This window comes from Punica granatum, chromosome 7 (genome assembly GCF_007655135.1).
Source record: "Punica granatum isolate Tunisia-2019 chromosome 7, ASM765513v2, whole genome shotgun sequence".
Classification (NCBI taxonomy): domain Eukaryota; kingdom Viridiplantae; phylum Streptophyta; class Magnoliopsida; order Myrtales; family Lythraceae; genus Punica; species Punica granatum.
This window is the reverse complement of record NC_045133.1, coordinates 11,453,881-11,467,615: the sequence shown is the minus strand read 5'-3', so window position 1 is coordinate 11,467,615 and position 13,735 is coordinate 11,453,881. Positions and strand designations below refer to the sequence as shown.

Below are 13,735 nucleotides of genomic sequence, written 5' to 3'. Positions count from 1 at the left end.
AACACTAGTTGTAATCAATCACCAAGAAAAACTTCTTTTTGCAGCAATACGTAACGTATTATCGGCTTAAACTTATTATCCGTATTAGCATAACCGGATTCCATCGAGTTAATAGTATATCAAGTTAATTCTTGATGATCCAAACTTGAATTTCTATTTTTCGGCCACAATGATCCAAACTTAATAAAAGGAAAAAAATAATAATAACTTGGATTTACCAAAGATTTGCCATTCTTATTTTTTTCATTCAAGACAAACGGGGCATGAACCTAGACGTCGGTGATCTATATATATTTGGGAGCGACGACTTAATTATCAAGTGGTCAAGAACCGTCGGCGAGTAATTTCCAAAAGATCGGCGATTATTTCAGAATTAAATTGCGAACTCGCTTGACGGGACAGCTTATGCATCCGGGGGCCCGAAAATCGCGCGAAACTCGTGCGGCTGCCCTGCCCCTCATTAATACTTTGAACAAAGCTAAAAGCAATTTTCACACCTCTTTTCATATAATAATTAATGATAATACTAGCAACCGAAAATAATAATAATAATATTAATATATGAATAAGCACATATTGCATATATAGCACACAGCAAGAATATCCACACACACACACACATATAATTATATATATATAAAGACAATAAGAATAAGCCCCTCCATCTAAAAAATTCTATAAGTGAAAATTACCTTCTACCCCGTAGATAATGAGCGGCCGGAAAGTTTTACCCTTAAATTAGCATTTACCCCTCTATTACAAGGTGACGTGTACAGTTATTACAATTTCAAAGTACTATGACACCAAGATATTCGAGATTTAATAAAAAAAATAGTTATTGCAATTTCCATTAGAAGTACTATGACCCCAAGGTATTCGAGATTTAATCAATGCTTCGCTCAGAACCTTGGTACTCATCGCATTTGGTTTGGAATTCAAGATAATAGATAGAAATCACATGCACTGCCAAGGGCTAGGGCACTCCTGATCTCGTCTGAAGAGGAGGTCGCCGGTTGATGAAGCTCCCAACAGATCCTCTTGTTGAGGTGTTTCGCATTTAATTAGAAACAAGGAAGACCTAAAGATCCAAAAACAAGGTAGGCGAGAACGCGGCAACACATGGTGTGGCTGTGGTCAGGAGACAAGTTAACTTTCTCTGAAGGTGCGCAGTGCTCAAACCAAAAGCTTTAGGTTTTAACGATAAACTACACTATATGTATATATATATATAGTAAAATGAATGACATTGTCATTAAAAATAGAGTTAGAATAGTCAGTTTATATTAATATTAATACACTCTCATCTCTTGAGATTTTGCCTAATGACAGTCCAATTCAAAAACTTGATCAAAATAGGTACTCTACATCATTCTCAAAAGAAAAATTGATATTCCACCCCATGGATAATGTTGATCTCATGGGAATAAATTCTTTTGGTCGTTAATCTTTATTTTATTTTTCGATTTTCGTTCTAATTGATCTTTTTGTTGTCCACATTTGATCTTGTTATTCAAATCATCGCTAGTCTATCGACATGGAAATTTTTTGCAAATTAAAAATGATTGAAAAAAGAAAATATATAAAAGAACTTAAAAGAATCTTGTAGCTATTATATATGTTTTCTGTGGTCAATGTCCATAAAGGTTTAGGTCATGTGTGGGGTATTTGCAGTAGATGAGGTCCCGCCCTCAACATCGATATCTCAAATTAGAATCTCTAATTTCTTTTTTTGAGGGATTGAAATTTTGTTGGCAATCACCTACCATTTTAGCATATAAATCGTGAAAATAGTTGTCTATAAATTTATTGAATTGTTACCACATAACATGAGTTTTACATAAAAATTTGCTACCATGCAAATTTTCATGAATAATAAATAAGTTTTAAAAATAGTATATAAAAAACGAAATGTCAAAAAGGAGTGAAACTGGGATGGTACTGCTACCTCGATGCATCATGCAGCCATTAGCTAGCAGTGATCTATAAGGGTTGCGAGCGTAAAGGGATGGAGACTAGGGGTGGGGTGAGGACTTCAAATGGCAGCTCCAGTCATTAACATTGCACAAGCTCCCAACAATTTTGGCCAGATTTTATAAATTTATTTTAAATTCTTTTCTTGTAAAAATATTGTTAGATTGTAGACATATGTCTTCTTTGCGTCAAATGTAGTAGTTTGAATAACGATCTTGGGGTCAAGGGGTCGAAACTCGACTTAAACACGAAAGCCCTTGTGTTAGTAGTTGTCCTCTATTCTATGGGAACTGTTCTAGTCCACTGTACACTTTGGTGGGGTCATGGTGATCTAGGTGAGCTATGTCTCACCGAGCTCTTTACCCATTCGGGCGAATGGAGCATTCTATGACAGCTGTGGAGCCCCTATGGTTTCCTAAAGGGGTTGCTGCACTGATCTCTCCCTCCCGGCCTTTCTATTCAGCAAAAAAAAAAAAGAATAACAATCTTGGGAGGGAGTCTTGGAGACAGACATCCTCACTTTAGCCTATTAAGAGCCTTAATGGTTATTCACAAATTATTTTATTTTCCTCTCAAGTTTATTGAAAATTTAGTTAGTAAGATCAAAGTTAATAAACTGTGTAACGTTGAATATGAAAATAATTCAAGAGAAAAAAGAATTAGGATAAAAATGAAAAGCAAATAGATAGTGAAGATCAAAAGAAATTTATCTTATTAAGTCATTAAAGTTAATGGGATGGAGTATCTATTTTGTTTAAGATTGGGGTAGAGTGTCATTAAGTAAAAATTCAAGGGAGGGGAGTGCATTTTACCCACATTAATATCTTAAAGATTTTTCTAATATATGCCCTAAGGGCATAGCATAAGCAATCATGAGTTACCATATACTTATCTATCTATTATTAATGATTACATACCTTTATTTTCAATGTCAAACATATCCTGTATTCATTCTTTGAAACAACCCTATTAAGTCTAACTAAATATAACTTACCGTAATTCAATAACTGATACAACTATAGTCAAAATCCAATTATAGAAAAAAAAGCCTTGAGTACTATGAATCTAAAGTCATAGATTTTACAACACACTCCAAACTCCAAATACAATTTAGAGTTTTGGGATTTTATGATTTTAAGTTTAAAATTTTTAGGGTTTTTAACATCTAATGGTTAAAACTTTTGGAATTCATTGAGCGAGATGGCACCACAATATATTGTGTTATTTGTCGTATCACTGTTGGCGGTGACTGAAATGTCATTCAATCATCACATACCTTCGTCCTACTTGGCAACCTCTTATGTTGTTTCCTCCTTTTATATATTGTATATAGATACAGATTTTAATGCGATAGTTCACAACCTTTTTTTTTCCCTCTATATCGTCGATATTAAAAAATCATACGACATGCCATACATATATTATTTAATTAAAAAATTAACTCTATTCCCAATATTACTCATATTTTGCTATAGTAATTTTTCCAATTATAAAAGTCTAATAATTAGTAAATTAAATTCTTAACACCTACGAACATTGCTGCGCATGGTTTGGGGTTGTGGGGATTTCAATGGAGAGAGTACAGCAAAAGCATATTAGATGGGGGACCCCTCGGCGGCATGCTTTGTAAAGGGGTTTCTTCTATTTCAAGCTTTTTACTTTGAAAACGAAGATCGAAGGGCTCCAATTTGAAGAAACATCGCCGCCATTAAAGGTCCAACCCCAAGTACGGTACGTACGTAGTACCACCAATGTATTGCGCCCCGCCCCCTCCCTCAGCCCCCCTTCTTCTCTCTCTCTCTCTATTATACAATATTCAATTCCGATAGGATATGAGAAGGGTAGACGTGACGACTTTAAGGATGAATACTCGGGAGATCATATATGTTATTTGGCATACTTTTGACCAAATAATACAACAATATGGTACACGCTCTCGTTTGATAATTAAGATATTTTAAGTTCGATTTTCACCGTGAAACTATTCTTGTCATATTATTTAGCATTTCATTTTCTCATATTAAGCTCAATGGACCTCCTCTATGATGCAAGAAATATTGAGTCACAACATATATTGCTAAAAAGTATTGACTACCTTAGAGAATTTGTAGTGTTACCAAATGTTCGTGTAGCAATAGAGTTCAATTATGCAAACGGTGATGTGGACCAATAGAATTGCGGTAAACCAATGAATGAGCTTATTATCACGTATAGGCCCCGAATTTGTATAATGGAATAACTTTATTAGTTCTAGATTCAGGGTTAATATGAAGAATGATCATTTAAAATTTTCTCTAATATCACAATTGGTTTGGTAGATGGAGCATTTAGTCCACACCAAACTATACTATGATATACGAAACTTAAAGAAAATTTTATTTTACTTGTATAAGAAAACTCTACCTTTTCCTTTTGTTTTTCTAGTCTTCTTAATGACGTCAAAACACAATGCACTGTCCCAATCAACTTGGCTATGAAATCATATGAAATTTTGACGTTAATAGTAGAAAATTCTCTTCTCTACAATTCTCTACTCTAAAAAATTATTTAGTCAATAAGAAGTCAATTCATATTATTTACAAGGTATCGCACCTGTGCGATGCCGCGAGTCAATAATCATGTTATGTATTTTTATTCGAAAAATATTTGTCTTAAATCATGTATGTCTTTTCATTGCTAATATATATGGAAAAATAAAAATACTAAAATACATATAATTAAATAGAATTATGAGACATATAATCATGCATAAATTTTTTTTTCGATTACAAGGGAGGATTGTGAGTATAATACATGAAAGTATAAAAATTACGTATTGACATTATAAATATAATTAGTTTTATTAATTTTAATTAATGACTTATGTAAAAATCCCATGCAATTCACGTGTAAACACTAGTCTTTATATAACATAATAATATCATATTTTATATATATATATATGTATGTATATGTAGTTAATGGCATCAGAGATTTACTTTCAAAACAAATTACTATACGGATTGAGGGAATTTACATGCAAAGGCAAGGATTTTCTCCATTTATCAGTTAAGAGTTTATTAAAAGAAAATAAACGTCGGATCGCTTGAATCAATCCTTATTGGTATTTTAAATTTAATTACAAGCTTGGCTTCAACACATAGATGCTATCGAGTCAGCTACATATATACATACATATATAGTCGTCACTTCCTCTCTGAATGACGACTTCACAGCCAATTGGCCATCTATCTCTCTACATATTATGACAAAATAATACAGATTTGTTTAGTAATGAAAAATGGCACACAATCTCGTTGCATGCTAGAGCTGTGAAAACTTTAATTTATTAAGATCGAACTGATTGCTAATTAATACTAAGGCCATTTCGGGGTCTAAATACTCTTTATTTAATAAAGAGAGATTACGTACCTTTTATTTGGCTGATCAGTACTCTAAATTTTAGTAGAGACAGAGCGCACCGAAACTTGAACTGCCCCAAACAAAACTTGAATTTACACTATCAAGTATCAAGATACCATGCATACTATATTCCACCTCAGGTCTCCCCCTAATTTCATGGGACATTTAACCTGATATGTACTATCAATAATCATAGCCTGCAATGTGGTGTGTCTTTTTACATATAACGTGAACTGATCGAGCATTTGTATATGCAACGACTAAAGATTTTCTCAAGCTTTATGCTTTATCTGTTGAATTACATGCCCTATACTAATCTGTGAAGAATATATGGATATTAAAATTTTCATGGGCTTTGATGCAGCTCATCTGTTCAACCATGGAAAAATATATATATCAACAGCTCAGCCGATTAGTCCATGACATATTGGTACGGACCCAGGACAACTGTGTTTCTCACTGACAATCTACCAAACAAGAGAATAAAAATAAAAATAAAAATAAAATTCATTAAATTCGATTTAGTTATTAATGCTATTCGATCAGCGGAGCAGGTTCTAGTAGCCTTATCTTTTCTTGAAAATCGAAAATGTTATATATAATATGTATTCACAAATTGGTACGAACTTTCTGTACAAACTGTACGAGTCCACCTGTAAATAGGCCCCAAGGAAAATTTGATGAGATTTATAATAGGGAAAAGTATAAAAATTCCTTTATAATTTGAATTTGAAACAAATTGAATCATGTGATTTTTTTATGGATAAATAACATCATGCGATTCACTTTGTGAGATATAATAGATCTCACAGTTAATTTTTTCGTCACTTTTGGTCCTCAAACTTTTATTTTTACCATTATTACCCTCAAACTTTCAACTTTTTTCAATTTTACCCTAAAATTCGCAAAAAAAAGGGGAAGGGGCCAGGAGCGTCGGTCAGTGACCCCGACCCCACCACCGAGGTCGCATGCACTCACAGAGGATGCCAGCGACTATTCAGGTGAGGTCGGGCCGCAGATTGGCGGCTCTCACCCCCGAATTGATCAGGATTTCGGACTTGTGATCCTGATCGACTCGAGGGCTAGGGTCACCAATCGGCGACCCCAACCCCAACCTCGAGGTTTCTAACGTCTTTTGTGGGTGTTGACAATCTTGGGGGTGGGGTTGGGGTCGCCGATCGGCGACCTAAGCCCCTTCCCCCCTTTTTTTTTTTTTCGAATTTTAGGATAATTACAAAAAAGTCAAAAGTTTGAGGATAATAATGAAAAACCAAAAGTGATGGAAAAAATTAACGGTGAGGTCCATTACGTCTTACGAAATGAACCACATAGTGTTATTTATTCCTAAAAAATTATATTGTGCAATTTGTTTCAAATTCAAATCTTAAGAAGGTTTTTGTACTTTTCCCTTTATAATAATGAGGAAGGGGAGGGCAAAAGGGGACATTTAATTGAATCAATCCCAAAAGAAACGTATCTTCTTTTCATGTCACACCAAAAAATCATAAATTAAGATGTCCTACTTAAAGATTTTCTTGTTAGGACATTTATTTTTCATTTGTCCTTTTGATGGGTTTTTCTATTTGATGATATGCCCAGTTTCACCCAACTACCTCCCAAACATTAATAATTTTCCTGGCCTAGCTAGATTCATGTAAACTGATCGGGGAAATATCGAGCTGAAGAAGCGAAAGAGTAAAGGCGAACTAATAATATCTATATATCATCGTACCCCTCTTACATTAACCACATAGAACTCGAGAAAAAAAAACCGTAATTTGATGTTAATGATTATATAGTACCCTTTGACATTTGATGTAGGAAAATGTAATCTTACTATCTGCGCGCGCATTGATGCTTATACTGCCAATAATGAGTTCGCTAAATCCGAGGCCGCATTATCCAATCTCTTTTGCCAATTTATATACGTCTATGTGATAGTCAATCTAGTACAGGTTGAATTTGATAACATGATATGCATTAGGTTTAGGAGACACCATGATACATATCTATGAATGGATGGCATGCACGCTGCAGCCAAATCAAGTGTTCAATATTGCTTGCCGCATAGTAACTTTGGGCACAAACAAATGCATTGAAAGCTTAGCATGGTCTCCTGACCGGTGTTGACGTATCCTTCAAGTGCATGCTGATCGAGAAACAGCGATCTTTATGAGAGTTGAGCTACATCCAAATTCAAACTCAGGCGCCTCATAATATAGTGAGTTCCATGCAGTCTATTCGTGCATGGCATGTAGTATCTCGCACATACTTTAGGGAGGGGAACTACTGCATGGACTGACCTGTTACCAAAGCTCTCAACCTATGATCAGGAGCCAAATTTTCACGAGCCCCTCTGGGGGCAATTTGATGATCCTAGTAGATTTCAGTAGGGTCATCATACGCCGTCCAGATTTTTTTAATTAAATTTCCCATTTGTAACCTTAGGCACTTGGCCTGGTTTCTAGTCCTTTTAAAGAAGGCCAAGGGCCCAGGGAGACGGGTCAGTTGTGTGTGACTACCAGAAGAAGAGAGGGAAGGAAAATTTTAACCAGATACCACATACTGGCACTTCAACTATGGTCTTATATAGTTCAATTCCTGATGATGAATACAAATTAGAATGGAAACCGTGGAGGGTTCTTCAGATCGAAAAGTAGAATCGGATCGTAAAATGGGAAGTTTCCATAGAAAATGATGAGTGTTCACAAAATTTTTCTATACAATCTACACGAATAATAATAATAATCTTTTTTTTATAACAAATAGTTTATTCTCCCATGCCTATGAACACTCCATAAGCCCATGGATTCAGGGAAGTCCATGTACAAACACATGTGTAGATGGCCTCACCAAGGACTATACGCGTAAGGTGAAATTCGAATCTATGACCTTATGAACTTCTCACAAAGCGTATAGACGTCTTAACTACTTGCGCTAATTCTTAGGGGTTAAAATAAAAAATAAAGTGCTCACTAAACATTTTAGTTATAAAAAATAAATTCTTGAGTCAAAAAAAAAAGAAGAAGAGAAACCTAACATGCGTTTCTACTAATGTGTCCCGTAAAGTAAAATAAATTCTTTCTCCTTTTAATAATTTTCTCACATCGATTGGTAAAGAAAATGTGAGGGTAGAGGAAATTTTAAATTAATTTTCCATATTTTTGAAATTGTGTTCTCTGTAATTTGAGCTAATTGTAAAATGTAGCTAAATTGCCCCTACCCTATCTCCTGGCATAAAAATTCTATAGAAGAGAGATGGAAATTCTCACCAAAGGAAATTCTTATTTATGCAGCTGCGATATATCAAACATAGAAAACAATATCTACTTAATATTCAAAATTTCACAAATACTAAAGATATCATGAAACTCTCCCAAATCATATAGGACTGATAAAAAATGAGAATGTGGTGACGTTTAGTTCATTCTCACATTAACTACGTCTTATCATTATATATTATAAATAAATAAATAGAAATTGTCAAGGTAATCCATATATAATCATTGTCTAGGAACGGATGAAATACCTTGTTCGCAAGGTTGCAAAATGTTGTCAGTATGTTTGACAAACCAAAAGGCATGACAAGGAACTTGTACGATCCATATATATCACAAATGGGTTCTTCAGCTCATGCCCTTCTACGATCCGCACTTGACAGTACCCTAACCGGGCTTGGTGAATCACTATGCTCCACCAAGCTGATCAAACCATATACAATCAGTGGGATAGGGTTCTTGTTCTTTGCCGTAAATTTCATTAGTAATAGTCGATTGAACACCTTCATTGAACCATCATGCTTGTTCTAGAATAGGAATCATGTCAGGCGCCGAACGGGGACTTCAATGGCAAGATGTAACCCTCATCGAGCAACTCCTTGATGAGTTGCTTCCTCAGTTCTTCCTACTCCAGGGGTGCCATGCCGTAAAGTGCCTTGGTAAGTGCCGGTTTGCTCCGAAATTAGATTTACCGTAATGGCATTTGTCAAAGAATTTCAAATTTGATTCTCTAGGCGAAATTTCATATATATATATATATATATATATATATTTTTTTTTTTATTTCCCTTCCCCTTTTCCTATCTCTCCTTCCTCTATAAAGTTAGTTTATAGGCCTCTTTTGTAATCAATGAACGAAAGGGTGATAAGATTGAGAAATAGATTATTAAAGTAATTAAAGTCATGGCTGCACAGTGGAAGAATTAAGTAAATATTTTGACTACGGGAGATTCAAATAGGTGGCAAGACCTTGGTCATAAGGATAGGAATGTGTCAACTGTCAACTAGCTGCAAAGGAAGTCGAAGGTTGAGGAGCGGAATTAAATGGAAATTGAAGCACGATTTGAAGATAACAAGAGAGGCGGAGCCCAGATCTTTAATGCCGAACCTCTCCAGCAGGCAAATCCTCGTCGACACATGCAGCCACTATGATAATTATTATTCTTCGTTGCAGTACTCTTGCCACGGTGCCGGTTTATGTTGTTATTCATGTCGGATATTCATTCACTGTATGATTTTACTCTTTCAATATTACATCAATAGTAGTATGATCGAGCATCATTGCTCCCTCTACGGCTTATCCTCGAATCACGAAAGGGTCACAGAACCTATACGGCTGCCAACCCTCTCATCATCCTCTGCTTCTATAAATGATTGACGTCCAGAGCGTCATCGGGCCCTCAGTCATTCACCAGAGGACCCGATCTACCTCAGTGTTACTCTAGCAGGGCGAACCAATCCAAACTATTCACGAGTGATCTTCAAATATAGCATATGCAAGCTATAACTGTACAAACTCAATATGGAGCGCGGCAGCTGCGATCCAAGAATTCTTTTATGTGCATTGAACGACGACAAAGCGCGAACATAATCATGCCGCTTGAGCAACCATGAAATATTATTGTCCGTTTGGAGTAGATTATCCTCGAAGTGAAAATCGAGTGCTGGGGACCGTCTCCCTCATTTGAAATAAACTCCCTCCCATTCGATTTGAGCTTCAAATTAAAAAAAATAAAAAGAAAAAGAAAAAGGAAGGAAAAAAAGGAGGAGAAAAGCTAGCGAGCGAGCTAAGTCAAAAAACGAATCTAAATTGGCGGGGTGGATCGCTGCCGATTAATCGCCAGGAAACGCCCACCCCTCGCTCCGTCGTGATTGAATTAATCGCGCACGCGCTGGTCCCCCAATCATCATTGCACGCGCCCCCACGCGTCTCCTCTATATAAAACCCCTCACTCCCACTATCTCCCCCCTGTCCTCATCAAAACCCCCCCACTTCTCTCTCTCAAAAGCTGCAGTTTTGTACAGAAATGGCGGCAGTCTCAGCCTCTCCTCTTCGGGACTCGGCCTCGGACGTGAACAAGCTGACCTACGAGATCTTCTCGATCCTAGAGAACAACTTCCTCTTCGGCTACGACAACCCCAAGTTCCCTAAAACGGCGCCGCCCCCCGCAGACGCGAAGCCCACCAGCAGGGGCGGCTCCGCCAACGGCAAGGTCCGGATCCTCTCCATCGACGGCGGCGGCGCCACCGGCGGCCTCCTCGCCGCGCGGTCCCTCGCCCACCTGGAGTCAGTCCTCCGCCGAAAGTCCGGCGACCCCGCTGCCTGCATCGCTGATTTCTTCGACGTCGCCGCTGGCTCCGGCGCCGGGGGCCTCCTCGCCGCCCTCCTCTTCACGCGCAGGAAGGACAGCAACTCCCCACTGTTCTCCGCCGAGGACGCCCTCAAGCTGCTGGCCGGGCAGCGCCGGAAGTCCTCCTGGATGCTCCGCCGCTTTTCGAGGGCCAACCGGGAGCTGGCCAAGATCTTCGGGGACGGCTACACATTGAAGGACACGGTCAAGCCAGTCCTCATCCCGTGCTACGACCTCTCCTCAGAGGCGCCATTCGTGTTTTCACGTGCCGACGCGCTGGAGACGGACGGTTACGACTTCAGGATGAGGGACGTGTGCGCTGCCACGTCGGCCAGGAAGCCGGTCGAGGTGAGGTCGGTGGACGGCCGGACGAAGATAATGGCCGTCGATGGCCGCATCGCGATGAACAATCCAACAGCCGCCGCTATCACTCACGTGCTTAATAACAAGCAGGAGTTCCCCTTCTGTAACGGCGTCGAGGACCTGCTGGTCCTTTCGCTTGGGAATGGCGGGTCGGATTTCGGAGCTGGCAATTCCGGGTCGACCCGTTCCGGGTTATGTCGGATCGCTGAGGATGGAGCTTCGGACATGGTTCGTATTTATTTTGCATTTATTTACTTAATTAATTTGCTTTCCCTATTTTAGTATAAATCTAAAAACATGGATTTTTTCCGAGATAATATTTGTAATTGCCCTTAATGTGGTCCCATTAATATTTCTTCAGTTAATTTAATTAACTACTAATTTACATACCGAAAAAAAACTGCTAATTTTGTAAAAGAAAAATTAAATGTGCGGGTTTTTTTGTAATAAATATACACAATAAATATCTGAAATAATAAATAAGCTTGAAATATATGGTACATCATTTGTCTGGTATAAAGATCGTAGCAATAATGCTTCGGTTGGTAGAAACTTTATGGAAGCACCCTACCACCATGAATTACAAAATTGGCATATAAATAAATTATGTAAAAATATAAAAAATAGAAAGCTACTTTGTTCAATTCCACGAGGCACTACAGTTTATGTTGAGAGTTATTGCTCCACATTCCAATCGTTTATAGTTCCAATAGTTTATAGGTTTAGTGAAAATTTTATATGTTAATATTAATTATTAATTATTCTAGCAAATGATCGGTTTGCTATTCTGTTCACCAGGTCGATCAGGCTGTTTCAATGGCATTTGGTCAATCTTTGGAGACGAGCTACGTCCGAATCCAGGCGCTCGGGGTTTGCGCCAAGGAGCGAGAAAGTCTCAAGGGTATCAACAAGTTGAGAAAGAGCACTAGCCAAGTGCTAGAGTGCGTTGAGGCGATGCTAGTGCAGAAGTATGTGAAGTCGGTCATGTTCCAGGGGAAGAAGATGACCGAGGATACGAACATGGACAAGATCGAGAACTTCGCCGGCGAGATCATCAAGGAGCAGGATAGGAGGAAGACGAGCATACTGCCCCCTGTGGTTCTGAAGCAGGCGCCTCATCACTACGCACCTTCTCCCCGAACATCGTCCGCCACTACCTTATCTTCTATTTCATCTTCTTAAGATTATAAAAAATTTGGATATGGCAAAAAATATAAAATTAAAGAACAGGAGAAGCATTAGATGAGGATTAAAAAATTTATGTATCTCTGTATGTATACGAAGAGATCTGCCGCAACTTGAGATGATTCGAGACGTCCGAGTTTGTGCTGCGTTGCTGCTGCAGAGTCGACTCTGATTGCGACTCCGGGTTTGTATGTAGTTTGTGTTTGGAAGATAGATCTCTCGCCTTTTGGGAGGCAAAAGTAGGTCTTTTCTTGTTCGGTTGTTTGTTTTTTGGTTTTTTTTTTTTTGCCCTTTTGTGAACTGTATATTAGAGGGGCACTGTGGCATTTGTCAAGTGCATTATGACATAGAAGGCGTGAAATGAGAGAGAATTATGAAAATTATTTCTCCTCTTCTTAATGTTTTCTTTTCTCCATTGTTGATTTGAAGAGATCTGCAAGTAACGGGATTAACCTTCGGATCGTGATGATGAAAAATATCGGAATTTAAGATGCGAATGCTCTCTTCGATTTAAAATAGTGTTTATATTTGGAACAGTCCGCCCGAAACCAAATTTATGCCATGGTTTGGGTTGTTGATTGGATGTGAATATAAAGAAGCGCCAACTACTATTGATCGTGTCGGAAACTTGAAGAGTGGGTTCTTCTGCTCATGTTGGGGCCCAAGCCCAAAAAGTAATTGGACGCATTAAAGCCCGTATAGGCCCAAATAAGTTTGAGAATTCCTTGTAAATTACTTTCTTTGGCAAGAACAATTTCTCGGGGAAATTCATGGATTTCCCCAAGAAAAATTGGACTGTTAGGTTTTGGGAAAGAATACCAAATAGAGAGGTCATACTTTGAGAATCCAGTTGTGGAACCTATCTCAGGATTCTAACCAATAGAACAATCAATGTGAGTTGGTTCAAGTGGTTCATCTCTTACTTATCTTAAAAAAGGTCTTGATTCGAGTCTTGTTAATGAAGAAAATATATGCTAGAATTAGATTAGTCAGATTGAACTTCCGGACATTATGATGCACACCGTAAAAAATAAAACAAACTCGGAACTAATCCTTCTTCTACCACCTGCACGTGTACAAAAGAAATTGTGCTTTGTTTTGTGGATCACTGTAATTGGTAAGAGTGACATTGTAATTCCCAAAACAACACAAAAAAAAAAAAATTTGTAATTCTTGCTTGCAGGA

The 13,735-nt window shown here is 37.8% G+C and overlaps 1 protein-coding gene across 1 annotated transcript; it reads left to right on the top strand.

The window, feature by feature from the left end:
* Nucleotides 1-10,612: 10,612 nt before the first annotated feature.
* On the top strand, nucleotides 10,613-12,949 carry LOC116212633 (patatin-like protein 3). Its single transcript, XM_031547262.1, has 2 exons — nucleotides 10,613-11,593; nucleotides 12,164-12,949. The coding sequence occupies exons 1-2, from the start codon at nucleotides 10,679-10,681 to the stop codon at nucleotides 12,545-12,547; spliced, it is 1,299 nt and encodes a 432-aa protein (XP_031403122.1). The 5' UTR covers nucleotides 10,613-10,678; the 3' UTR covers nucleotides 12,548-12,949.
* The last annotated feature ends 786 nt before the right edge of the window (nucleotides 12,950-13,735 follow it).

Excerpts from the sequence above, each read along its gene's own strand:
- LOC116212633 (XM_031547262.1), top strand. The coding sequence starts at position 10,679 with ATGGCGGCAGTCTCAGCCTCTCCTCTTCGGGACTCGGCCTCGGACGTG. Across the intron at positions 11,594-12,163 it reads AGGATGGAGCTTCGGACATG|GTCGATCAGGCTGTTTCAAT; the intron begins GTTCGTATTTAT and ends TCTGTTCACCAG.